The sequence below is a fragment of the Chaetomium globosum genome, genomic scaffold (genome assembly GCF_000143365.1).
Source record: "Chaetomium globosum CBS 148.51 scaffold_1 genomic scaffold, whole genome shotgun sequence".
Lineage (NCBI taxonomy): Eukaryota > Fungi > Ascomycota > Sordariomycetes > Sordariales > Chaetomiaceae > Chaetomium > Chaetomium globosum.
Window position 1 is genome coordinate 3,700,159 of NT_165976.1, and position 26,820 is coordinate 3,726,978.

General features: G+C 55.5%; 8 protein-coding genes across 8 annotated transcripts; 3 read left to right on the plus strand and 5 right to left on the minus strand.

The window, feature by feature from the left end:
- Window positions 1-620: 620 nt before the first annotated feature.
- Window positions 621-991, minus strand: CHGG_01200 (uncharacterized protein; the record flags this gene model as incomplete). Its single annotated transcript, XM_001220420.1, has 2 exons — window positions 621-662; window positions 797-991. 2 exons carry the CDS (start codon window positions 989-991, stop codon window positions 621-623), a joined length of 237 nt encoding a protein of 78 aa, XP_001220421.1.
- Window positions 992-1,737: 746 nt separating this feature from the next.
- On the minus strand, window positions 1,738-2,013 carry CHGG_01201 (uncharacterized protein; the record flags this gene model as incomplete). Its single annotated transcript, XM_001220421.1, has 2 exons — window positions 1,738-1,924; window positions 1,982-2,013. The coding sequence occupies 2 exons, from the start codon at window positions 2,011-2,013 to the stop codon at window positions 1,738-1,740; spliced, it is 219 nt and encodes a 72-aa protein (XP_001220422.1).
- A 1,222-nt stretch (window positions 2,014-3,235) lies between these two features.
- On the plus strand, window positions 3,236-5,588 carry CHGG_01202 (uncharacterized protein; the record flags this gene model as incomplete). The annotated part of the gene is made up of 2 exons (XM_001220422.1): window positions 3,236-4,107; window positions 4,160-5,588. 2 exons carry the CDS (start codon window positions 3,236-3,238, stop codon window positions 5,586-5,588), a joined length of 2,301 nt encoding a protein of 766 aa, XP_001220423.1.
- A 1,274-nt stretch (window positions 5,589-6,862) lies between these two features.
- Window positions 6,863-8,373, plus strand: CHGG_01203 (uncharacterized protein; the record flags this gene model as incomplete). The annotated part of the gene is made up of 2 exons (XM_001220423.1): window positions 6,863-7,183; window positions 7,237-8,373. 2 exons carry the CDS (start codon window positions 6,863-6,865, stop codon window positions 8,371-8,373), a joined length of 1,458 nt encoding a protein of 485 aa, XP_001220424.1.
- A 2,137-nt stretch (window positions 8,374-10,510) lies between these two features.
- On the minus strand, window positions 10,511-11,428 carry CHGG_01204 (uncharacterized protein; the record flags this gene model as incomplete). The annotated part of the gene is made up of 4 exons (XM_001220424.1): window positions 10,511-10,556; window positions 10,614-10,880; window positions 11,135-11,242; window positions 11,298-11,428. The coding sequence occupies 4 exons, from the start codon at window positions 11,426-11,428 to the stop codon at window positions 10,511-10,513; spliced, it is 552 nt and encodes a 183-aa protein (XP_001220425.1).
- A 2,550-nt stretch (window positions 11,429-13,978) lies between these two features.
- On the minus strand, window positions 13,979-14,667 carry CHGG_01205 (uncharacterized protein; the record flags this gene model as incomplete). Its single annotated transcript, XM_001220425.1, has 2 exons — window positions 13,979-14,439; window positions 14,511-14,667. The coding sequence occupies 2 exons, from the start codon at window positions 14,665-14,667 to the stop codon at window positions 13,979-13,981; spliced, it is 618 nt and encodes a 205-aa protein (XP_001220426.1).
- Window positions 14,668-15,773: 1,106 nt separating this feature from the next.
- Window positions 15,774-16,690, plus strand: CHGG_01206 (uncharacterized protein; the record flags this gene model as incomplete). Its single annotated transcript, XM_001220426.1, has 3 exons — window positions 15,774-15,821; window positions 16,069-16,194; window positions 16,445-16,690. The coding sequence occupies 3 exons, from the start codon at window positions 15,774-15,776 to the stop codon at window positions 16,688-16,690; spliced, it is 420 nt and encodes a 139-aa protein (XP_001220427.1).
- Window positions 16,691-20,207: 3,517 nt separating this feature from the next.
- Window positions 20,208-25,348, minus strand: CHGG_01207 (uncharacterized protein; the record flags this gene model as incomplete). Its single annotated transcript, XM_001220427.1, has 2 exons — window positions 20,208-21,017; window positions 21,107-25,348. The coding sequence occupies 2 exons, from the start codon at window positions 25,346-25,348 to the stop codon at window positions 20,208-20,210; spliced, it is 5,052 nt and encodes a 1,683-aa protein (XP_001220428.1).
- Between the last annotated feature and the right edge of the window lie 1,472 nt (window positions 25,349-26,820).

Consider the following 26,820-nt stretch of genomic DNA (forward strand, 5'->3'; position numbering starts at 1 on the left):
GGAGAGTACATTGCTAAAGAATACACAGGAGGGGGGTACCGTGGGGTAGCAGAAGAGGACCCGCTATGCCGATTTTGAAGCACAAGGCGAGAGGACTCACAGCGACGCCGTGAGATATTCCGACTGAACCAACGCGACCGAAAGCTATCGATTTTCCGAGGCGGGCCGTGTTCCGACCACACCGCCAAGAATCTCCGAAAGAAGGGCAGCCAAGAGAAGGGAGAATGTGGTGATATAATGTTAAGAGAAGGGGTACAAGACTTTGGGAATATGCAGTCAAGAGGGGGAGAAAGCTACTTCCTATGGGATACACAACGGGGTTTTGGGAAGAGGGGCCGCAAGACACAAGTCAGAATTGTGGCGGAGGGCACAAGCTGGTGCCGACAACGTCAAACCGATAGTTAACATCCCTTGTAGGAGGAACGGACACACGCGAAACCTAGTCAGCCTCTCCCACAACCAAAGCCAAGGCGACACGGAGTCTAAACACACTGCCAGGATAGCGGTTCGCCCCTAGCTCTGTACTGTCATTCCGTCAAGGCGGCGAAGAATAAGACCAGTCAGATTCTAACTTTGGCCTTGGTGAGCGAGAGCATATAGGTAAGAAGAGAATACTACATTCAAGCATAGCCAAGGCGGTTGCTTGGATCCTGGAACAACCACTGGCAAGACAAATCCAAAAGCTGACTCGCTACAGTGAAGCAACGGGACGACAGAACTTCTCCAGGGGCCGAAACTACATCCCTGGCTAAACGGGGAGGAGCCTTTCACAGGGATTCAAAAGGACATGGACTACATGGCACTGGACTGCGCTCAAAGAGGACGGCATGTGGACCGGTGAGCACTCGGGACATCCACTCTGGACACCACACTGAAATTCTTGCCAGCTCCTTTCATCCTCGATGCCGCCAACACTACTTTCCACGCCACGGAACACGGCCTTGCACAGCTTGCGAGTGGTCTCGAGCATGTTTCCGGCCGGCTCAACCATGTTGGAGCCGTAGGTTGACTCACCTCGCCAACACGGCCTCGGGCGTCCCCATGACTGGACTGGTGAGCCCTCTTGAGGCTCGGCCCGGTCGCTGGAATCTTAAGCAGAAGTCCGCGCCTTGAGTAATGATCGGCGGCCGTGGTCAGGAAAACTGTCGTTAGGTGACTTGAACGGAAGGGAGACAAAGGCGAGACACTGGGAAAGAGGGTGGGGTCAGATCTCGTTACGTTTAGGAGACAGGAGGCCCTGCTACGCGTCTGCACCAGGTCGACACCGGAATTCAGGCTATTGCTTCATAGTAATGCTGATGTGAGGGAAAGGCAGACAGACGATTTCAACGTCTCAGGCACGGGTTTTGAAATTAAGGACCGAGAGCTAAAAGCGAGCTGTCTGAGGTGGCTTCACGGCAGCCAAGTCGCAGCTTTATTTGCCGTCGTTTATGCATTTCTCACTCGGATATTGTACAGACACGACTGACTCCTCCTCCTTTGTCAATAGTTGGACCCTTGAAACACGTGGATATGACAACTCCGTGTATTAACCTGCCAAATCTACCCCCGTCTCGTGCAAACTAACGCTCCTTGACAAACATGTGGTGTGGAAATGCTAGAATTGTACAATGAGAAAGGGAAAGTAAGAAGAAGAAATTGAAAGAGACATGAGGATATAAGAAGAGAAATAGGGGCAAAGTACAAGACTTGGCAACAACAAATATAGACATTAATATCCTGAGACCCGGACTTGGCTTATAGCCTCGAATTTGACCCGACACTTGGCGTTGATGTTGACAAAACCGCCATGCTTGCATTGATAGACGCTGTGAGCTCCGCAAGTCGATCGGCTGCCGGCTTCTGCATGGGCTGTAATAGCTTGTCTTGGACAGATGATGTGTCGTAGATGTATTTCGAGAGAGTGAACGACGGCTGGGGCACGCTGCTTGAGGATTAGCTGTTGTGTATCATGATGGAGCATATATAGGGAGTGTCGGACCTGGCGTCGGTTGAGGTGGCGACTCTGTCCATGGTTGGTGCTTTTTGCCTTTCTAACGGTGACGTAGCACGTCTGGATGTAGGACTGGCAGTTATTTGCTGCTGGTTGATACAGGACAAGCGCAGTTTGACCTTTTGTAGGGAGAAATGGAGGACGGGTAGTGGTGATGCAGCACTGAGGAGGAATGCAGAGGGGCGATGGGGATGATGTTCCGGCCGCGGGGGCAAAGAGCGATTTATACCGGCCATGACGACTAGAGGTAATCAGCGCGGCGAGTGAGGGTCAGGTTTCAAGATTCCGATCCTGAGACCCGGCTCCGGGTGGGCCCCAGCCCCGACCTCCGGGGAGCGGCCGGCTTCCGATTCCGGGCCCCGGAGCTCAGAAGAAGCAGCCGGATCTCGAATTCTGGGATCCAAGTCCCAAACCAATCATATTGGAACATTTCGGCTTGGGTGCCTTGGAAGCGACATGGCATGCCTGGGCGTTGTCGTTCAACCAACCAAATCCGCCTTCGGACAGGTTGATGCAGGGGTTCAGCTCCTCCCCTGCTTCCCCCCCCTGAGCGTGCCGCGAGCGTGCTTCCAGAGCCTCGCGAGGCCTCGTGAGCTTTGCGAACCATTGTCCCCATTCTTACTGACCTCCCCCCTTCCGCAATGTGACGTACGCTGGCGCTGTCCCTTTCGACTGTCCCTTTCCAGCTCTCCCCTCTCCTTTCCTGTCTTTCCTTCTGTTTGTTGACCGCGTCCAAGAGCACCCTCACACTCCTTACCTTTCTTCTGTCTCTTAATTAACGAATCGTTGCTTCAAGCAACACCCACACTCATTTTAATGGCTGCTATCGACCAGGTTACCGGGATCCGCCCCAGTCGGTCTTGTTCTCTCGGCTCCCGCTCACTGCAGTGGATTCCCGAACAAGGCGGACATGACGATGTCGAATCACAAAATGCTCGTTTCATGCAGGCTTCCGCTGGACGGTGTCATGCAGAAATAAGCATGAATGCATATAACGACCCAGTCCGGCCCTCTCTGTTGCGGTCAAAACCTCCACCCCTCAGCCCACGATGCTTCAGTCCCGTTCCCTCATCTGTCACTACCCCTACAGTCTCTTCCTTTGAAGCCCTCTCGGCCCGCAGCCTTCAGTCAACGGTGCAGACATCACCTGCCCCAACCGCAACTTTCTGCCACAGCAGAGGCCAGAGCAGAGGCCACAGCAGGGAATCAACACTGGACCTAGACGCTGGACCACCGACGCAAATGCACGAGATCAGGGCTCTCAGTGCCTTGCTAAAGCAGACCTCGATTTCCTCTCCTTCTGGTGGGCAACACCGGCGTGGGTCCGCCAGTCTCGACGCATCTAGGCTTCATCGCCACCGGCGTGTCTACTCGAACGACCTTTCTCGATGGCATCGCAATGCTTCATGGATTCGGGGGATATCCCAGACCTCAGACTTCGGCTCGATCGAAGAGGACGATGAAGACCTCCGTCAATACCGCCAGGAAGTCGACGACACGGTACCAAACCCCGACAAGGAAAAGACACCCGAGGTAGCGGCGCCGTCAACCGTGGCTAACGGGGAGGAAGAGGATGTTGCTACGCCTCTACCCGAAACCTATGACGCTCCTGAGCTCGATGTTGATGGGAGTAGCACTCCGCAAGCTGATAGAGTTGCCAAACAACTTCTCAACACGGAGTTTGATCTCTTCCTCGGGTCCTCGGAGCCTCCGCAGGAGGTGGTTGATGCTGTTTGTAAGTGTCTGGAGGATATATCGCTCTCGATCCGGTCCGCTCGCAGCATGGGGGTACTTCCACCGGTCACAACAGCGGCACAATCAGCCGAGTCGGCCAGCCCCGGGTCGTTTGGCTACTCCTCTCGGCAAAAGGGGAGAACATCGGGGGCCAATCAAAAGAAACGCCCCATGGGGTACCAAGAAGAAGATGATGAAGAGTTTCAAGACGACGAAGAAGATGGCTTCGGTGTAGCCGGCCGCAACGATACGGGCCATCGAAAGAGGCCGAAGGTTGAGCAATACCCATGCCCCTTTCGTAAAAGGAGTCCTTACCGATTCAACTGCCGCGAGTGGGAGTTCTGCGCGAAAGCTCCGTTCAAGACCATGTCGGAACTGAAGTGAGTCTGCCTCTCACCCAGGTTTCTTGCAGTACCGCTAACAGACTCCCAGAAAACATATCATCAAGTACCACCAGCAACAACACGAGCCCCTGGCCTATGTCTGCCCGAGGTGCCACGAGGGCTTCGTCAGAGCGGAAGAGTTGAAGTCTCATTTTATGGCCCCGCGTGATGAGGTTTGTGACGTGAAAGAGGGTCCGACGCCTCCCTCGGAAATCGTCGGAATCACTCCCAGGATGATGGAGAGGCTCCGCAGTCGGATGGAACATTTTGACTGGGACAAGCTGTGGCGGGCGTTGTTCCCTGACGACCTTGAGGTTCCGGACCCAGACTTTGAACCGATCGTGGAACTTCATGAAGTCAACCACGAGTACGGCCTGCTCTTACCCGAGTTCAGCAAAAGCCTTGCTTCCATCATCAGAACCTTGCTGCCGGGCACAGATGTGGCCCATCTTCATCTCCTCCAGCGCCTGAACGACAACCTGGACCGTCTCTTCAGCGAATTCTTCGCAACCACGTTCGACAGAGCACGAACAAACGCATCGGGCCCAACAAATCCACAAGTCCAACGCGCCGCAACGGACACCCCAAGCCCAGCACCGTCGCAAGCCTCCTCCATCCCCAACTCACAGCCGCCATCCCTGCCCACCAAGGCCGCCAACCTGCGACGCCCCATCCTCCCCAACATGAACCCAGCCCACCGCCTCAGCGGCTGGTCCTCCACCGACACCGCCTCCTCGTCGGCCCGCTACTCAACCAGCACCAGCAGCACCAGCCTGGGCCAATCCAACCGCGAGTCCATGGTGTCCGACGTATCCACCCTCAGCAGCAACATGCCGCCGCTTCCACCAACCCCCATCCACCACCACCACCGCCTCCAGCACACCTTTCCCATCCACCCCTCCTCCCAAACCCCCCTCCGGGAAGGCTCACCCTCCACCACCACCACCTTACCCTCCACCTTCCCCTCCACCCGCCTCCCCTCGCGCAACCCACCAGCACCGCTCCGCCAACGCCCCACCACCCAATCCCCCCTCCTCCATGAACTCACCATGTCAACACACACGACGCACAGGCGGCAAGGGGAGGCAAGGCAGGAGGAGGAGCCAACAACCATGACGGCAAGCTCCGGCACCAGCGCCAGCACTATTGCCAGCACCAGTGCCAGCGCGAGCGCGAGTCCCCGAGACCTGCACGACTCGGCGGTCAGTGGCCTGGGTGGCACAGGCTGCTGTTTCAAGTGCTTGGATGGGATGGGTGACGGGCTCTGTCGGTGTGGTGGCGGTGGCGGTGGTGTGGGTGGTGGTAGCCTGCCGTTTGTGGGGGGCGCTGCTGCTGCTGCTGCTGTTTATGGGCAGGAGGGCGGTCATGAGATGTATCGTGACCATCTGCAGGGGCAGGGTGGTGGTGGGGGGTATTTGTTTGAGTTGGAGGGGTTGGGGTCGGAGGGGTTTGACGATGTTATGATGGGGAGGTTTTGAAGGGTACATGTATACATCCGTGCCTGGATGGTCACGGTGGGAAGGAGTGACGATGGGGTGGCACATGATTGCGTGCCTGTGGACGGGTTTGGATGATGCCCGTCGTACGAAGTAATATTTTACGTCTTTGCTTCTGGTTGCTACTATCTGGCTCTTCCGGAAGAGCTGGTAGAGAGATACGGCTTTTGACGGGGCGCTGGCTCGCTTTGAAGGGGGCTTAATTACGGAATCATGTATGATACAAGCATCAGGTCGTGCTTGGGATACAGGCGTGTATTATATTACGGGGAACGAACGCTCGGTTTCACCTCCCGAGCCATGCCTAAAATGCCGATATTCTTGAGAAGGTCTATTTCCACTATAAGGCTTGGCTATTTCCACTATAATCTCTATACATAACCCTAACCCTGACAAAAAGGTACATCAGTGATTCTGCCACATCTGCAGGTCCCTATCTATTCTGCCACCCCACCTCAACTGCCTTTCTCTCCTTCACCAACTCACCACTTCCAAGTCAATCGCGCCACGGAGCGAGTAGGCTCAGAGACACATACCCACTGCATTTTGGGCGCCTTGGTGAGCTCTTGAGCTCTATCGAAACCTATCACTTTTAACTACTAACTATGAGCTTAGACAATGATTCTGACCAGCCAGAGGCCATAGAGCAGACTAGATAGACATAAAGAACCGACATTGTGAGCGAAAACGTCGTCGTTGGGCGATCCCAGCGATTCCAGCGATTGGGAGTAATTGAGAGTGACCGCAGGGCTGCGATGACGATGGGTCAGGCAGCGAAACTCTCTCACCGCTTGCCTATTCAGGGAGGCGGTGAAAAAGTGAGGGCAGACGCGATGTATTAGAGTGGAAATAGCCGACCCTTATAGTGGAAATAGACCTTCTCATATTCTTTTGTCTGTTCAGCCCTGGGCCCTGGGTGCTCGCTAATATTGGCTGGCCGGTTTGGCCATTCGCCAGTTGGGGTTTTTCTACATGTCGTTGACATGGAGTTGTCACTTCCAGATGTTCAACTCGTCTCGATTTTTTTACTCACATAACCCAACATTTTTACTCAACGTGGCTTTTCTTAACTCAACCCGAGGCGGCATAAGGCGAACGCATCTCTCCTTCAACTAGACCTCAAAGGGGCCTTCGATAGGGTACACCACGGATGGCTCACAAGGACCCTTAGAGAACTGGGGGTCCCGCTGTGGACCCTTAGATGGGTCGATTCGTTCACCGCTGGGAGGTCGGCAAAACTCTGGTTCGATGGGACGATGTCCGAAAGGTACGAGGTGGCCGCAGGAGTCCCGCAGGGGTCCCCCCTCTCCCCAATCCTCTTCCTTCTGTTTATCTCAACACTCTACAAGAGGCTCGAGGTAGTAAGGGGGGCAATCGTGGTAGGGTTCGCAGACGACACCAATATCCTGGCCGTAGCGGAGACGACGGAGGGTACCTGCGGCATCCTAGCGGAGGCCTGGGGACACTGTGCAGGTTGGGCAGCAGAGAGGGGTATGGAATTCGAGCCAGCGAAGAGCGAACTAATCCACTTTTCGAGAGCAAGGGCCCCGATCGAGAAGACCCTAAGGATCGGGGGGGTAGAGCTGAAACCAGTTGAGGATGCTAGATTCCTTGGGGTTTGGCTCGATAGGAAGCTGAGGTACCGCGCACACCTCGCGGCGGTGAGGAAGAAGATGAAGACCCAAACCTGTGCCCTAACAAGGCTCGCCGCAAAGACGTGGGGGTGTACCTTCGCGAGGGCGAGGGAGATCTACTTGAAAGTGATCCGCAGTGCGATCGCGTATGGAGCCTCAGCCTTCCACACCCCTACAGAGGTAGGGGTGTGGAAGGCGGGGCCGCAAAGGAACTCGCAAAGATCCAATCGGAGTGCCTCAGGGTGGTCGCTGGGGCCTACAAGGCTACCCCAATACGGAGCTTGGAGACAGAAACCTGTTGCCCACCCATCGACCTGTACCTCAACAGGAGGCTCCTTGCCTTCGAGGATCGGGTTAGGATATCAGAGGAGGCGAGGCTAATCCGCCAGACCCCTGCCACAATCGCTGCGATCCTGCGGCGGAAGCGCAGAAGGGGGAGAGGAAGACCTCGGCGGGAGGTAGCCGATATAGCAACGGCACCAGCGGAAAAGGGCTCAGGCGAATGGAAGAAGAGGTGGGCACAGGAGTGGGACCCCCTCGAGTCAAGGCCGGAAAAGGAGGAGCTAGAGCCAGGGTCGACCGGCCCAGTACCAAACCACAAGAAACAGCTCGAGAGGTGGATGGAGGAGGCAATGAGAAGGGAGTGGATTGGAAGATGGGAGAGTGAGGTAGCTAGGGTGGTCGCTAGGAACCCGGGGCGGGCCCTCGAACCGGCCGATGCGACCGCGCGGTTCGACGCCTCTATCATGAACCGACACCGGTCGAGGGACCCAGCCTGGGAGCTATCGAAGGCGAAGAGTACTCTCCTAGTGCAAGCGAGGACTGGGAAGATTGGGCTTCGAGGGTTCGTCTTTACTAGGAGGGTCCCCGGGGTAGTAACGCCGGTATGCCGCTGCGGTATGGCGCGCGAGACATTCGAACACCTCGTACTCGAATGCAACGGAGCCGCAGATAAACCTCATCCCTGGCCAGACGACGGCGCAGAGCTACTGGAGTGGCTAGATGACGTGGAGAAGGCTGCCATAGTGGTGGGGTGGGTGCTTGGGCTGGGGAGGCTGAACGAGTTCCGGCTGGCGGTAGAGCTGGAAAATGAGAACAACGAAGAGGCCCGCGGCGGGGCCGAAGCGGAGTAGCAGAAGGGAATCGATGGAACAGAGGTTACGACTCATTTTATCTATTTCGTTACTTTGACCTCGGAAGGTGGGTGAGCCCTTTCGAGGAGATGGATCCACGGGGTAGCGGCAAGGCCGCAGCGGAGGTGCGGAGGTTTTCATCCAGCTTAGGCATGGTTTTTCCTACCGAGTTAATCGCTGAGGGACCGCATGTACTTAGTACCTAGCGTGATAAGAGAAATAATAATAATTAACTCAACCCGACTTTTTTTGTTTCAGCTCTCCTAGACTCCGCCAATCCTCCCTTGGATCACACCACATCACAGCTCACCAGCCATCAAGGCTCACACCGCGGTGGTCGGGTTAAACAACCCATTCGAAGGTTAGCTATCCAGTTACTCTGTCCCAAAAACCACACCCCACCTTGTAAAGAATGTCCGGTACAGAACGTGGTGACGAAACTAAGCCCGAACGAACCGCCCGCCCTAAGCCCGAAGGAAAGACTGCCACACACTAAAAGAAACCAAAATAGGTACCATCCCAGAGAACAAACAATAGAGCTTGGCGCCGTCGAGGACCACAACTTAAACCCGCCGACTCTCAAAGACCTTGTAGAACGCGGCACTAACATCTTGCCGGCAAACAAGCCAATAGACCTATCCATCGAAACACACACGACCGCCCCATGACCAAGCATTCCTGCTACACCACCAAGTAACGCTTCCCAGCCCGCTCACCCGCTTGCGCGAACAAAGCAGGGTACTCGGGAAGACCCCAACCACACCACAGAACTGAAGGCAAGAAACAGCACGTGAGATATACCCAGTAAGGAGAAGCAACGGAAGCCCCGGTAGGCGCCGCAGGGAGCAAGCAACCAAGGAAGTTGACGAGTGACACGAGGCAAAGCAAAGAGGAGCGAGCAGGCATCGGTGCACAAACATGCGCATCCACAAGACAAAACAGAGCACGCAGTAACTTAATGAATGATGTGAATTGCATCGCGCCAGAAGTAATAGGCGTCCCCCAAATACTGACCATAAATGAAGCCGCCGCGGGAGCAACCAACCAGGACCAAAGGACCGCCCAAGGGAGGAAAGGACCAACCAAGCATGTCCCAGCCAGAGAATTCCGAGCTAAACGGGCCCAAGACGTCGAGATGTCTTCACCCATCAGCTTCTCTGATATCCCAGACTTGACCCCGGCACGGCAAACTCAGTGAAGTAGACCGCGGGGGACGAACGAAAAGAACGTGAGGCCTGCTGCTGCGAGAACGCAGCGGCCAGAAGAAAAAAGAAACGCAATGAAAACGAGAAACGATCTGCTTAGCCAGCCATCATCCTATCCGTTCCTCGTGACTCGTCATGAGAGAGTATGCCGCCGAGAGAAAGCCAAGCACACGAACAGCGGAACCGGAAAACGCCTAGCAATGCCCCAGAAAGACAAAGCAAGATATGGTGAAAACCAGACGAGGTCCAGAACGGGGAAGAAGGGCAGCCAAGTTCAAACTGTCAACCCCTTGATGCTTTTCCGAGACCGTTACACCTTTCCCCAAACTCCAGCACATAACGAGTAATATGAGCTCACAACGAAAGTTACTGTGGATGATCGTTAGCACTGGACTTCGGAGGCGAGGCTGAGCGGGGAAAGCGCAAACTTACGGCCATGGGGCCAGGAGGGGGACCCTGGGTCGGGTTGCCGCTGAAAGGAGGGCCACCGTAGGGGCCACCAGGGCCGGGAGGACCGCCATGGGGAGGCATGCCACCGCCCATGTAATGGGGAGGGGGCGGGGCCGGGCGGTAAGGGGTGCCGACACCCGAGTTGTTCTGCGAACGGCCCCAAGAGAGGCGGACACGCGAGTTTCCGATCGGATACCCTTGCATTTGGTTGATCGCCATCTCGGCGGCATGGCGATGAACGAACTGCACGAAACCGCAGCCTTTGCCGGGAGGGATCTTGACGTAGGTAATCTCGCCAAATCCCTGGAAGAACGAGCGAAGCTCATCCTCGGTGACGTAGCCAGACAGACCACCAACGAAGACGGTGGTGTTGTTGGGATCGGTGAATTGGTTCATGGGTTGCAGCGGGTTAAAGGGAGTGGCTTGACCGTAAAAGGCGGGAGTTCCCCACATAGGGCCAGGATGTCCCGGGACGGCCGACATCATCTGGTTGCCACCTTGGGCCTGGGCTTGGCCGTGACCGCCATACTGGTGAGAGCTGTGGGGGATTAGTTTTCATCTTGAAGCTAATAGTGGTCGACATACCGAGTCTTCGGGGTTGCCGTGGAGATGCGCATCGGGCGGTTGCCGCAGTATACGCCTTGCATCTCGACCAACGCACGCTGCTGGTCTGACTCATCGCTGAACCGGACGAAGCCATAACCGCGGGATTGGCCAGTCATGGCATCGGTCATGATCTTCGCTGATTTGCAAGATGGGAACCGAGATTGAAACAATGAGACGAGGACGAACTCGTTGACCTCCGGGCCGAGGTCGCCCACAAAGATGCTATATTCGGGGCCCCGGTCATCCCTGTAACTTGGTTAGGAGGAGTTTATGACGATAGTGGGCCTGGAGGTTATACCGTCTGTCGACGAGACCACCGCCGGACGCCCAGTTAAGTTTGAAAACCCGGGTAGAATTCGGCACCGGTGTGCCATTAAGGCTTAGAGCCTTCTGGGCGGCCTCAGGGGTCGAAAATTCGACGAAGCAATAACCAGCATTGCTAGAAGAGCTTCGGATTAGCACATACAGGCAATGTCTAGGGAAAAAGAAGAGTGACATACCCGGAGTTGCGGTCACGGATGACCTTGACCTGGACATCTTCACCAAGGACAGTGCGACAGATGTTCTTAATAAAAGTTTCGTCCATCCAACCCTCCATTTCGCCCATCCTAGCACGATTGTTAGCCGATAGATTTGAGAAACGCGATAATGACGCCAACGTACCACAAAGTTTTGGCAGCTTCGTTGGAGCTGGGCATAGGGGCGGGGGGGGCGAAGTTGGCATCGCCGTTGCCGTTGATGTTCGAGCCGTTAGTGGCAGCGCCCGGGGGGCCGGTAGCGGTATATTCAGCCATGATTCTATCAACAATATTAGCTGAGTCCAAGAATCATACTTGGGCAAGAGTAAAAACGGAGGATAACCCGAGGGATTACAAGGTCGAACTGAGCGTGATGTTCGCTTAATGTAACAGGAAGCTCGAGGGCAGAGAAAATCGACTCTTAGGAACCGATGATCCAAGGCGGCCAACTCGCTCGGGAGACAGAAGAAAAAAGTAATAACTTACTTGTGTTCGACGTAGAAACGATGATATCGCCGATGAAATGATGATTCAGAGCTGTAGAGTTGGTGGTTAATGATCGTACGAACGCACGAAGCTGGGCGAAAGAAGTGGTCAAGTCGCCGAACGCGCTAAAGGTGGCGGTGGTTGGTAGAGAAAGATGGTGGAGGGAAGTAGAACGCGAGGGGAAAGGAAAATGGGAAGGTCCAGTTTATATGGAGGGGCTGGAACTTAGATGACAGAGAAAGAGGGTGGAAAGAGGGTGGAGGGAGGAGGGTAGAAAGAGAGGTGAGAGAGGTGAAAAAGGAAGCGGGACGGGGTAGTTTATATGGCCCCAAGCGGAGGGTCCCAAGGGAGAGGATACTCCAGATGGGTACGGGGTATGGTATCACGTGAACTTCCACACAACCCCAACCCAACCACCCATCTGATGTCTCGCTCGAGACTTTCAGGTCGATCAACGATGAAATCGAGATCCTGCCCGGAGATCGTATCTAGGGTGGGTACTCCGCAGGCTGCCACGTAACCTTCATCCCATGTTTGCACCTGATATCTCGCCTCCCACATCGCCCCCGAAGAACGAGAAGGTGAGGTGAGTGGGTTAGTTGTTTACATGAACCCCCGTGTAAACAAAAAACAACAGGCATCTGCATAACCCCCCATTGTGAATCAAATCCCTGACTCGTGCGAGAAGGAGAATGCCAAATGAAGTCGGAATCGGGCAACAAGCACTGACCCTCGCCCCAGTTGTTCAGGCAGTAAGGCTGGTGGAGTTGTAGTTAGGATCGTAGCACAGGCTTTATAATGGCGAGCCTCGCAACGAGTGTTCAAATTTGGAAGAAAAGAGAGGATCTCGAGTCGCGCCCAAGACTTCGAGAATGTCTACTCGGAATAGTGTAGTGAGACCGACTTCATCCCAGGATATTTTATGTGTTTTCTCGAGGGTACGGAGATGAGAGAGGAGTTTGTGTGCGTGGATAACACCAGAAAACCCGTTACTTACCTAGCAACGTTCTACAAGGAAGAGACCAACGCCGAAGAATATGCCTGTCGAAGTCAGCATTCACATAAGCAACAAGGGGTGGATGGAAAAAGGCGCGGTGTGTGGGGAACCAGGCTTTGGGATTTGGGCGGCCACCCTCTGGGATGTTGAAGGCAGGGCCACCTTTGTGCTCGGCCCACAGCCCTGGTGCGCGCCTCCATCTCCCCAAAAGGCAAGGGGTCTGGTAAAGTGGGCGGGAAAGCACCTTGCCATCCCGAGAGGTGAAATGAAAGGGGCGGTCAGGCAGAATGAGGCAGTAACAGGGTCACCCACAGCGAATTTGACGAGGACTCGTGGGGTAAGGACGCAAGGAGTAGAATGGTGATCCGTTGCAATGTTTTCCGCAGACCTAGGATACCCGTGCCCGTTAGCCACCGTGTCTATGGAGAAGCAAAATGAGATCACAGCTTGCGTCAGATGACGGACGTGGGCAAGCGATCGGGTTGTTGTTGCTTCAGGCGTCTCGCGCGATGTGCCAAGCGTTAGATGAGAACTCCGGCGGACGGCCTGGGCCATCCGCAGTGACGCCGAGCTTGATCTTGACGCCGAGCTTGATCTTGACGCCAAGGGATCCCTGCTAACCACGCCTGCGTGCGGCCGCTTTCCTGGGAGGCCCGGCTGGCAGAACCAAAGAGACAGCAGGCCGACCGAAGCCGCAGGAATCGAAACCCGTGGCGCCGCTTACGATAAATAGAGAGTCAAAGACATACCGATCAAGTTGAGGCAAGGGCAGTGTAAATTTGCCTAGTGGAATCTGAAACGCTCACGGGCAAACCGCTGTAATGAAGTTGAGCCAAATCGAAGACGGTATCCAGGATCCGAAGAACAACTCTTGTGATTGACGCCTTGACGCCGTGAAACTCAGACCCCGAAGAGCAGCGTTCGAAGATACGAAGAGATCGCGGAAGCCTTGGGCAAGTCCCGATAAGACAAAACGGGTAAGGGCAGAAGATTCGGAATGAATACGGAAGAGTAAAGCTGGCCCCTCGAAGCGAAGTCGGATACTGGATCCTGGCGAGGGTTCAACGGTATCCGAAATACGCTCGAACCAAACCAAATGCAGCCTGTTGAGGATATCGTTAGCATCCGAAGAAAGCAGGAGTGATTGCTGCAGAGCACGAGTAAGAAATAGCAGTCCGGGTGGCGATGGCTCAGGGCGAAGGGTTCGTAAACTGGAACATTGCCAGCACCAATAATGCTCGAGATTTGGTTTGTCGTGTAAGCCCGTACTCGTACAACGCTTCGGAGAGGCTGGGGAGAAGTGATCGGGCGAGCGGCGTGCGAAACCGGACCTTGCTTGGGACTCAGGGACCGAGTAGAACGGTGGAACCAGCAAAGGAACCAAGACCGGGAAGGGCACCGTCAAGTTGCAAGATCGCCGTTGCATGGACGAAATCGCATGGCGAATACAGGAACCTCTTCAAGGCGAGAGGAAAACCAACAGCTTCGGAGCTCTGTGCATCACCGCAGAATGAAGCCTCAAGGAAGTAATCCGGCCGCTGGCACCACTGAGCCTCCGTAATGGTCTTGAAATGTGGCCGGTGTGAGCCGCGTAGGAAGCGCAAATTCGTAGACAGGCTTCGAGACGAGTTGGAGATCGCATGGTGTCTGCGTTGGCGGGCGGCTGGGCAGCTCTCTGGAAAGACCTGTCTTGCGCCGCTGGAGCGAGCCCTCGAGGACAGACAAGGGCACCTCACCAAGTCCGATCGCGGGACATGATGCAGGACGCAAGAGTTGGTTGAGCCAGGCCATATCCTGAGTTTGACTGAATCCTCATTTTCGCTCTCGACGTCATACCCCTCCGTGGCTAGGAATTGCCCTAGTAGAATTGCTGACCTCGAGCCTCATATCCACAACCATGGTGGAGCACGGGTACGGTCGTCCGGAGTGTGAACCCCAACACCGCTGCCATTCGGTCTCCCCCAGAACGTGTCGAAGGTACCCCAGTAGCCCTGAGACCTCGGAATACCAAAACGGCCACTCGAGGGGACATCTTCGGTGATTGTTGCGGCAAGGACCAGAAAACACCGTGCTCGTTGAAACCCATGTGTTTCGTGAGAGTCTATGAGTTTCCATCCCCAAGAAGGGATGCGAAATGACTGCTACCCTTGGCTGGTCCCTTGGGCGTCCGTCCACAACCAAAGCGGGTGCTATGAGCACAGAGGAAACCTGAAACGAATTTCTACCGTCAAGCTGAAGACACCAAGCGATGGTGATTTGTAACGGCGGACGCGCTTGTATCAACGCTCGTATCAAAGCGCCAGGAGGAATTCGTTGTGGAGAAATCTCCTGATGTCCAAAGACTAACACCAGGGCCAGGGGACCGCAACTTCCGAGTTTCGTTCGGAAGATTGGCCGCAAGGCTGAAGGTATTCAACGCAGGATCGACTGATTTCCATCCAAGGTCTGCTCCCACAGGTCCCAACTGCTCGACAGGGGTACGGCATAATTGACGGCATAGGGAAGCCTCCTCGATTGGCTGTAGCGAATGTTGGGAATCGGTAAAGTTTATGTACCGTCGCACTCCGATGGAACCTCGCACGCAAAGTCTCCCCCCTCCCCTCCCAGTAGTTCGATCCAATCTCCCAAGACCAACGGCGGTGCACTCCGGCGAGAAGTTTCGGCACATCGAGTATCACGAACGATTATACGGCGATTCGCGGATGGTGAGGGTTTAAGGTCCGAGGAGGCTACTGGAGTTCTCGCAGTTCGACGGCGGCGGAGGTGGATTCGAAGGGGCGCATCGCGAACGGAAGTCGAGGGATTACCCAAGGAGTGTCGTAGACAAATCCAGTATCCGGAACCAGCAGTCACCGCTTAGACGTCCAAGCCCACCCGCGCGCCACGACCAAAGTTCCGTCCCATATCCGACCACAGCATCCAGCTCCACTTGATCCGAGGTACAATATCCAGAGGCCTGACAAACACGATTCACTGGCAGGGGTAATGGAACTTACTGTTACAGAAAGCTGGTGGCTAGAAAATCTCCTATCCTTATGCCACGAAGCGGTTGACAGGCGATTACGGGGAAGACGAGACGTGGTCTTGTCTCGACTGCCGAAAAAGACTGCCGGAAGCAATGACGCCAAGTGCGACACAATGGCCGCAACGGACACAGCAAAACGATGCTTTTCGAAATCGCAAGCAGTACTGGGCGCAAGGAGAAAAAAAACAGCAGAGGAGCACGCGGGGAGCGGGTGGTAGAGGGGCAGAAACGAAAAGGAAAAAACAGAGCAGAGACTGAAGGGGCGCTGTGGAGAGAATGCAGTGTGGGAGATAGAAAACTGGGAAGGCGCCGAGTGTCGAGAGGAGAATTTGCCTGTCGAGTGGATTGGTAGGGTGGGGAAAGCCCAGCCCAAAGCGGCCGACCCAAGCGCAACGATCTCGTCGGCAGCCCCTGCTGTTACTGAGTGCCATGCACCCGGCTGCGCAAAACACACCCCCAGGCTACCACAATACAACGTTGGGGTGCACGCTCGCCGGCCGTTTTCTCCGGCGACTCCGTATCACGGACGGCGGGGTGAAGAAGTCAAAACCCGCGAAAAACACAACGACAATGCAATGTATCATCCCGAACAGCCTAGGTAATTGATTGCTACGTGTCCCAAACTAGAACCTACCAAAATACAATAAACACCCCCAAAATATACCGACTTGGGTTTTGCTGATACACTCCCGGCTTCTGCAGCAATGGGGATGCCCCTCAAGCCTCCCCGTGCTCGTTCAGTGTGTTTGTTACACGACGCAGGCAAGCGCATACCTGTATGTAGGTATCTTGTACATGGAGCGATGGCCACTTCCGCCACCCGATCAAAAAGCTCAAGGTCGGGCGAGTTGCCAGCGATCCCTCAGCGTCCAGACATTTTGCTGCTTCGACCGCTCAGTCTCCACTGCTGCAGCTTCCGACAGATCACAAGATTTTACGGCAATGGTTGCTGCTTCCCGCCCAGCGGAGTGCGCCCCAGGACCCTCATGGAGATGATGCGCAAGCCATTGGAAGAGCGAACAAATTTTGATGGACCTAGGGACACACCCTTCCGTGCCCCCATTGCATCGCCGCCCGTTAAGCTTCAACTCGCCAAACGTCCAGCTGGAGGTAGCATTGATAGTCAGGTCACATGCAGTGCTCAAGTGACAATCCAAACAACGTCATTTGTTTCGTTTCAGGTACGTGTACGAATTATGTACATCCATACAAATCGCGTCTTGCTTGGCTTCAAGGTTGCGGTTCATGGCGGAATGTGACAATGAACGGAGCCCTCACGCATGCGACAATGGATCTTATCTTCGACCCTCGACTCCCCGGGGCGACCATTCTTTGTTGTTAGTTTGGCGCCTCGACAGCGCAAGCAAGACGGATATGAGCAGCCAATGTCTCGGACCGGCCGCCAAAACCCAGCTGCGGTTGCGTTGTGTTGTCGTGTTGTTTCTTGAAGCGCTGGGAGGCTAGCCTGGCTGGGCAGAAACACCCTTCCCCACTATGTTTAGGGCTCAGCAGGGGTAGGCGTTTGAAGCTGGAGAGGCGCACAGACTGGAAGCTGTTGAAAGATCCCGTCCCAGCTTTCCTACTGGCTGACGTCGCCAGTCTCGCCTTGAAGCCGGCCCAGTCGGACGTCATGGCAGTGTGGAGCGAATCGAAATTCCATTCGGGTGTCGGCATCGCCACGGGGATTTTTATCCCCTCAGCCCCTTCACCCTCTCACCAGCATTCGCGCTTCCTCTGCAGCCGATGTAGCGCATCGCTCCGCCGTCATATGAGCCGGCGACTTTTCACGATCCGATGCTGGGACATTGCCCTTCCAACTCCTCCGTACACAGGACTCAAGGGCAGACGGTGATGATTCGGCCCCGGGGTCTGCATGGAAAGGCATGTGCAGATGTGCAGATTATGTACATGCAAGTCAACTGCACCCTTCCGATCACCTGCATGAAATTGATCAACGAATCAACCGGCTTAATCAGATCGTACCACTGATACGCACTCACCGATTGTCAAGCCTAGACCGAGGCCAGCTGATTCCCCCTCAACGACATTGACCAGTCTTGAGCCGGTCTGCTGCTCCCGCTGGAGGAAGGTCGCTGTCGGGTGGATTCTCTCACCCCTTGCGTATCTGGGCCGCGACACGTGGTGGTACCATCCCGCCGCCTTAATGCCGTGCAGATCACCAAGATCTCGTTTACCATTGACCCGGAAGCCACCCAAAAACAGGAGTTATTATCGACGTCAATTTTGCCCGTTTTGTGATTGCTGTAGATTACATTTTTCAATCGAGACTGTACGGCTAAGGTGTGCGAGAAAATCCCCCGTCGTGTTCACGTCAGAATTTAACGAGTCAGTCAAGGCAACCCGCGTTCCCTTATGAATTAAACCCCGCGCCCCCTTAAAATCCTAAGTCGGGTGTGTCTCTATCAATCACCTTATCCGCGTGTTTGCTCTGTGGCTGTCTTCTCGCCCGTCATTCGCTGCGATGCTGAGGGCGCGAATGTCGTCTCCATCATGTACCAGGTCCCGCACGTAAGGCGAAGCGGTCTTACCGCACATACCGTGCAGGTGTCGTGCTCCATAGAAGGCTCTCGTCGACAACGTCAGCTCACGGGATCAGCCAGATCTGGTCTGCTAAACTTTGATCAATGCCGTCTCTATCCGCTTTGTAGCTACGACTCTTCATGTGAATCGACATCGCCAGTGTCAAGGACAAGGGCAAGGCAGCCTGAGGACCCCGTCAACCCTCGTCATCTGCGCGATATCGACGATTTCCTGGCCAAGTAACCGGGCAGTGCACCGCCCCGCGAGAGGTCGCTGAGTCAACCAGGTAACCGTAACACCTTTCACCGTTAGGCTCTGCATCAAACAAAGCACACACCTGGCATCGTGGCAACCATTTCTTGTGCGGTGCCCCAGCTGCAACGGTCCGATTTGGCCAAACAGCCGGAGCCGCACAACAGCGGTTAGGCTGCAGGGGCGCATTGGCACCCCAACCACTGACGGGCATGGCAGTCCTCCACAACGACCAAGAAGTTCGTGGTCACCCATTGCCCATCTTGGCCTCAGTAAGGGCGGGGTTGTCCAAACTCAAAGGCACTATCAACGTACATACATGCAGCCCGGCTTCCTGCGACTCTGTCAGACCTCCGAGAAGACGGTAAAGACTGACTCTGGGCCAAGAACCGAGAACAGCCCACGGGGTGTTGCAAACGACAGCTTTCCAATCTGCCCGCGCTGATCACACTGATTCGCCGACGGCGTCTGAGACAACTAGTGCCGTCACTGTCGTCAACAGACGGCGCTCTGACCTCGAGGGCCCGAGCACCAGTTTCTAGTGTGCGGGGAAGCGATCTGACAAGACTTCACTTAGACACCATCGTCGTCACCAGAGATGGGAGAGTGGGGTATTGCATCATCGTGAATCGTTGCTATTAGCTGAGGTGATTCAATCAAAAGCTTAGACCTGCCACCACCGTCTTGAGATCGCCATCTCCACCCGGAGTCTCCCGAGGCGCCGTTGCCTGGTTGCCTAGGTGGCGGAGAAGTGGCCAAAGATTCAGATGTCACTCCCGTTGGCATTCTCACTCCAAACGCATGGCCCGCATTGCTCTTCCAGTGACGTCGTCGGTGAAGCAGCGAGGACCAGTGCTCTCACCAGTCACCTGAGAGGTGGCGTGTTCCATATTTTACTTCTCAGTCGTCGAAAAAGAGAAGACGACAACGCCACCCATGTGGCCAAAGGCTTCGCCGGCCGCGAGTGCCGTGTGTTAGTTGTTCGGAGTATGTGATCGAGGAAAAAAAGGTTAACCCGATGGTTGCGAGGGACAACCAACCACAGCCACATGATATTGTTGTGACTTGTTACCTGGGATCACGAGAAATACGATTACCTATAGTAGCAACTTCGTAAAGAAAGACAACCCAAAGGCACTTTAGCATCTAATCAGAGATGGCTAGGTGACTTCATAGTATTATTGTTCAGTCTTAGACACTGCGTTATCCTGTATAATGTTCGCCATCTTTCGATCTCGTGACTCGGATAAGCAACGAATGAACCTCCGGTAGTTATCAGTTATAGAAGTTAAAGCTTTCGGATGGAACGCATGTTTGGGAGTGGTAAATGTTGAATTCATGAATGATACGAAGTGCCGGATGGAGGTGAGTTTATAGGCTCCTCTCATAAAAAAGGCGATACAAGGTAGGCCCGACAATTCGGTGTCCGCCGCCTCACTCATTGTAATCCAAAAGCGCCTGGGTCATTGAAGTCAATGCCCGAGTTATAGTTATGCGGTGACTGTGTGAATGCGCAAACTACGGACTGGGAATGTATGAGAGATGTGGGCAGAATCCACTACAAACCCGCACTCTGTCTGAAAGGGTGCCCATCCTCTGAGATTGAAGATAGGCGATTATGAACCGGTGAGGCAGAAACGAAGGAAGCAGACACGAAGCGGAGCAGATGCGAGAGTTCATCATAAACATCAAGTAAAGCAAATTGGGTAGCTATTCGTAGTGAGGGCCACCCTCACACTGAACTACCTACCTGTCTACTTGAGCAGCACCAGACACTCCCGCCATGCCTTCTGCACCTCAAGCGACCTCTCCCTACCCACAGCGGTATCAACCGCCGTCTTCACCCCCGACACCCACTCCGTATCCGCCTCGAGCCCGATGCCCTTGCCCAGCTGCATCGTAGCCTTGACTGCTTTGGCCCTCGCAAGACGCTGGTCTTCAGTCCCAGAATCATCCGTCTCCATATCCAGGGTGTTGAAAAACCACGTGAGGAGCTCACGTTTACCTTCCAACCCAGCACCCTCACCATCAGGGACAGCACCCTCGTTGAGCGCCTCCTCCAGGACCTCCCGCACGCAGTCATACCAAAACGCCCGGCGGACGGCCGCAAACTCCGGCTTCGCAACACACGGCGACCGGGCGTTGAGGGCCTTCCCCTTGCCACCACCAGCTGCGGTCTCAAGCGCGAGGACAATCTCCCGAAGAATAGCCACAGGGCGTTTCTTCATTTCGATCCGGTTGTACCCCTTCACAACGGCTTCCGTAGCAGCCCAAACCGTCTGGGCCTTGAGATCCATCCCCCCCCTCGCCCCCTTCCCACCCTTAGGCGGGTCAACATCCATCGCATCGCCATCTTCCTCCTCCTCCTCCACCGCAAGATACGGCTCCACAATCCCCACAATCTCCCCCAGCATGTCCAGGTCCTCCCTCTCCGCAGCAACCTTCCACAAACACGCAAACGCATGCGGCCGGTACACCTCATTATTACGCTTGGCCTCCCTCACCACCACCTTATTCAACTGCGCCGCCAAACCCGCATCCGCCTCCCACAGCGCTCTCGCCGCCTTGACAAACTCGGGCAGCGGCTCCAGCAAACTTCTCCTTCTCTTCAAACGTCTTTCAGCGCCAGCGCCCTATCATAAACGGGCCACACCGCCGCCAACGCATCAACATTCGCTCTGCCGGACGCCTCGCCCGCGCCCACCACCCCCTCCACGGCCGCCGCGACCGCCAACGCGCCCGCATGCTTCAGCGCCCACTGGGCGGTGCCCAGACAGGCCTCCACCAGCGCGACGACCTCGCGCAGGTAGCGCACGACGGTGAGGGCGGTGCTCCCCGCCTGGGCGTCCCAGACGTCGCGGGCGGCCTTGCGCACGTAGTCGTCGGTGTCGTGGCGGGCGAGGAAGGCGAAGGGCAGGAGATGGGTCTCGAGGGCGGCGAAGTGGTCCGGGGAGATCTTGGCAACGGCGAGCACGGCGTCGGCGACCTTTTGGCGGCGGGTTTCGTCCGTCGAGGTGAGGTAGAGGGTGACGAGGTGGTCGGCGAAGCGGGTTTTGGCGTCCGGGGTGGGGATGATGCGCAGGAGGTAGGCGGCGGCGCGGGCGTAGTTTTGGCTGACTTCGTCGTTGCGGTCGAGGGTTTGCTTCTCGAGGAGGGTGAGGAAGGTGGGGGAGTGGGGGGCGAAGGTGAGGGTGTGCCGGGTGGCGAGGGTCGAGATGACGCGGGCGCAGCCGATCTTGGTGGGCATGCCGAGGGCGGTTTTGACGGAGTCTTGGAGCTTGGGCGCAAAGTCTTTCATGACGGAGACGTCGACGCTGCGGAGGCAGTTGTCGATGGCTTCGGCGATGGGGCTGCGCGAGACCATGGCGCTGCGGAGCTTGTCGATCTTCTCGCGGTTGTCTTCGCCCGCGCGTTGGTAGTGGTAGTTGATGGCTTCGGGCTCGATGGTGCTCAAGAGATCGAGGAGGTGCGGGACCATGGTGGGAATGTAGGGCTTGAGGGCATCGCCGCCGCTCTTGGCGATCTTCATGACGGTGATGGTGGCGAATACTTTCACATCTTCGGCACCGCTCTCTATGCCCTTGTCGGAGAGTAGGAATGGGAGAGCTTCGTTCATCATGGCATTGGCCGTTGAGGTAGAGCCGGATTCCTCGAGTTGGCGGACAAGCGTCGTGGAGAGTGCAATGCAGAGATGTAGCGCCGCGTTACGCACCGTGGCCTTGACGTCGTCAAGTACTTTGAGTGCCGCGGTCCAGATATCCTTGTAGTATGGCTCGTACATGGGGAAAGGCCGGCCAGACACCAGGTCAGAGATGGCAGCGCAGCTGGCCTCACGGACACGCCATTCTTTGCCGAGGATGCTCTTTAGCAAATCCTTCATGATGCTGTCAAAATGTGTCTCCATGACGGTCTTTTGGTCTTTCACCAATGCCTTCCAAATATCGTTCATCGAGCGCTGGACGTTCTGGTTAGGGTCGAAGCGGTAACGGTAGAGCTTTGGGTAAAGCTTGGGGTCGATCTCGGACTCAGAGAGGATGTTGCTGATCCCGAAGCGCCCAAAGGCGGATCGAGTGGACCAGGTCGCGGCATTGGTCGCGAGCGACATGAACTTGTAAACTAAACTCGGATCGCCAACCTCGTTTGCCAGGCTGACGATGTCCTTGTACGAAGTGACGGACTTTCCATCGCCGGTGGGGAGGGCGCCAGCGTCGAAGAGCTCCGTCTCCTGATCGACTTTGAGCTGTGGCCCGGAACCCGTGAATGAGGAAACGAGATCTCGAACGAGTTCGCCCTTGAGGTCCGCGTCACCCTTTTCGTACACCAACGCGAGCCCTCGGGAGGCGGTCTCCTGGACAAGCTCGTCTCTTGCGCTGAGAAGACGCATGAACGCAACCTGGCACTCTCGAAGTCTCGACTGGATCTCCTCCAAGTGAGAGCAGTGTTGAATGACGCAAAACAACCAGATACCCGAAGCCTTGAGCAAAGATGGCTTAGTGGTCTTGCAGTCTGTTAGGAGCTTCTCCAGGACTTTGGTAAGACGCGCACCGCGCTTGGGGACTTCGTAGTTAGCTGTTTCGGCTTGCACATCGACAGTGAGCCGCACGACGTCGGCGTTCCAGCATGCAACTGCCGCTGCGATGGCTTCACCGACAGCAAAGTGCACCTCGGCCTGCCTGATTTCGTACAAGGAGTACAACTTCTCGAGGATCAAACCGAGTGTGTCATCGGTTGCGTTGCCGTCTGCCGCTCCGGATACTGGAGCCGAGATTGCAAGCCGTCCGAGGGCGGTGATGGCCTTCTCGTTGCTCTTCTTCGCATGGATCACGAGTGGATCGATGAACTCCTTGGACAAGACAGAATGGAGACTCTCTCCGGCGTTGCTATTTTCCGGTACCGCCTGGATGCCCGCGGTCCAAAGTTGGGAGTACGCCTCGAATAGCGCCTCCTGAGTAGACGTTGTTTTGGAAGAAACCGCCTGAAGTGTTGGTAATATCTCGCCAAGGTTGGTAGCTGTACTGTCAGCCCCATCTGCGGCGTAGTAGATCCGCCTCGAGACCAAATGACCAAGAGCCACGAACGCGCCCTCGACAGCATTCAGCTCCGATCCCACCGCCGTGGTGAGGTTTCCTGCGATGCTGGACAGTGATTCCTTGAAGCTAGCGACCGCCTCGGCTGTGTTTGAAGGATGAGCCGCAAGAATTCCAAAGGCCCGTGATCCAAACACCCGGAGCTCCTTCTTATTGGACCTGATCAAAGGCAGGAGCTCGATCGACCGGGGGGCTAGGTGTGCTAAGATGGCCCGTGGCGACAGCGACGCGATGTCGACAAACGCTCGGGCACACGGCTCAGCGATCCTCGCGTCTTCCATGATCATTCCCTCAAATGCAGCTCGCAAGAGGCGGGAGAGAGCGTGCTCCTGGCGGGTGAACGGGGACAGGTATTGCCGAATCGTCAGCCGGCTGGACAAGTCGGTTTGCAAAAGCGTCCCAAGCCGCCGCTCCCATCCAGGCTCAACCTGAAAGTCCTTGAGCGCTGTCAGGAATAAGATCCGCTTGCAATAATCGACAGCGACGGGAAAAGCTAGGAGTGATGGGGCAGAAAAGTTGACAAAGACGCCTGTATCGTCTACGTCCATTCCTTGGTTGCCCCATAGTGAAGTAGCGTTGAGCGGCACGATAGAGTCCTTGAAGAACATCTGAACCATCTCTTTCCAGTCGGGCAAAGCCCGCGACTTGTCGTCGTTGGCGTAATACGTCCATGGGTCTAACCCCTTCTGGCCCTCCTCGACCACGTCGCTGCGCTCGTCTGGTCGTCCAGCGATCGCGAGAACATCGATCCAGCGCGCGTACACGTCAGAGAAGAGCAGACAATTGTTGGCCCACTTGGTGACAGCGTGACGGGAGCTCCGGACGGCATCTCCATCGTCGTCCTTTAGCGTCATATACGTCAGGAGGATTGACTGGAGTTGCGTGTTGATGGAAAACCCGTGTGGGGGCTTGAACAGACTTGTGAGACTGGACAAGGCGCCGTCAATGTTGACGACAACGTCAGGGGTCGGATCCTCAGAGAGGGAGCGAAACAGCCACCCGGTCAAAGAGAGTCGTTCGCTGTCTGACATGACCGCCCCTTTGGCAAGGATACCGATGGTCTCGTACGCCCTTGAGCGCAGAGTGCTCTCGTCAATCGACTGGCGTACGGGCTTAGGCCAGCCTTGGTCCCTGACAAAGTCTCGGAGTAGACCAACTAGGGGTGGGCCGATCTTGCCGTAGTCAGTTTTGCCGGAACCGATGCGCGCCACCCAGTTGATGAACTCAAATAGTGCTCGATGGAGCTTGTTGCGTTCCAAACCCGAGGACTTTACGGCGGATGGTTGGCCGTCGATTTGCATGGCGTCACCCGACTCAGTTTGAAGGGTGACGTTCAAGCGGAATGCAGCAAGGATTTCAGCGGTAAAAGTGGTAGCTGCTTCTGACTTGCTTAGAATCCCAAGAATGCGAATGCGGTACGGAGCTGGCAACCGAGAGTGTGCTTCAAACAGTTTTCGAACCAGGATTTGATCTTCGAGCGAGACAGAGCTCCTTTTCAGCATGTCATCCCCAACGCCGGATACGCGGTAGTCTGAGCTAGCCGCGGCGTAAATGGCGGGGATAAACTTCTCTTCGTCGGTAAAGGCGCCGCTAGCCAGCAAGTTGACGACTTGGATTCGGGTTTCCGCAAGGTTTAACCCGCCGGCCGCAGGGTTCCAAGCATCCGGCTTGCCAGATGTGAGGAAGTTGATGTCTGCCTCGATCAAACCCGGTGACTGAGTTGGGCCTGTCGCATTTGTCCGCAGCAACAGCAGCTTCCCAAGCCACTCTGCGACGAACTTGGCATCCTCTGGGTCTGCTAGGCCCATGGTTTCTCGGAAGTCAACATCTTCCTTGCTTCCTCGTGAAGGAATCTTGACTGCGGGAAGCATTCGCAGGGCGATACTGAAGAGTTGGCTGAGTGAGCTCGGCGATCCCCTGCTGATGCCATGGAGAGCTTTAGGGGCGAGGGCCCGGTGCTCATCAGCGTCCAGCTTCGCTACGCTGTGTTGTACGTAGATCAGGTCGAAGTGACGGACAAGGGCCTGTTCCGTCGCCTTGTACTGGTCCAGCAGGGCACCAACCGGGAGCACGATGCTATTCCAAGGTGTCAATGTCAATGTCAGTCGCCCCGCCTGGGCTTGATCAAGGACGCCTGGACCACATACCCTGGTACTTTGATCAGTTTATTGATGGTCTGGCATGTGGCTATGACCTATGACTAGCGCGGTTAGTGTCGTATTCCTGGCCCAAGAAAGGCGCCGGTGAATGTGTTACCTTGTTCCGAACCGACGCATGCTCGCTCCCAGCCTTCAACAGCAACGGGGCAAGGTACACCTTCAAGAGCCCCTGAAGCTTCGTTTCATCAGAGGATGCAGAGAGGATTCGCCATTCCACCTTTTCTATGAGATCTAGTTCTCTCTTTGCATCAACTTGGGCTGCCATACTCAGGGTCTCCCGCTGTTTGCTTCCGAGTGACTTCCAATGCGGGAATGGAGGAGGTTGAAGGGAAGTGGAGTTGGGCACTCGAGGTCGTGCTCATGAAATGATGGAAGTTCTCATGGGCTATTCGGATATGTGGTGTTACAAAAGCCAAAATAATTCTTGAAGTAATCGGGTCAGCTACAATGGAATCAAGCCCGGATGCAGCTCGGAACTTCTTTAAAGCACTGGAAGTCTTTGGCTGAGGTTAGGTGTTGGGGTTCGACGTGGGGTTGGACGCCAGAGGCTGCAGCAGTGCCGCATCAGCTGTGCCCTGATTCCTGACAGGCTGCCCCAGCACACGCAAGACAGGCCTGGAAAGCTCAAAGGAGCCCCAGCTTCGCCGCTAACCTTTCATGTTACTAAGCAGGGGAGCGAAGCATCCATGGAAGATTGCTAATCTTCAAAGACCGCCTTGCATTGTTATGTTATCCTCAAAAGGTCTACAATATGCTTACCAGGTATAGCAGGAGTTACTTTCATCCGTTCTTTTACTTGTGCATATTGATTGTGTACCGCTGTATTAGCTCACTTAGGGAGGGAGTTCCATGTCGAGTCTACGAAGTCTTAGTACAACCCTAACCCCAGTAATCCGCCACTGTTGGTTTGGCGGGGTCGGATCTGAATGATCCGGCTTCGGGCTGTTAGGTCCTTGCGTCACAGGTTGGCCGCCTTCAACGCAAGCCGAGGAGAGCCTGTCAACTGTGCCTTGCACAACAGTTTCATTTTCCAGTATCCGGGCCCGAACCCAACCTTTCACCATTCCACACACCGACTCCCAGCTTCAGTTTTACTTGCAGCAAGGAGGAGCAAAGGGCTC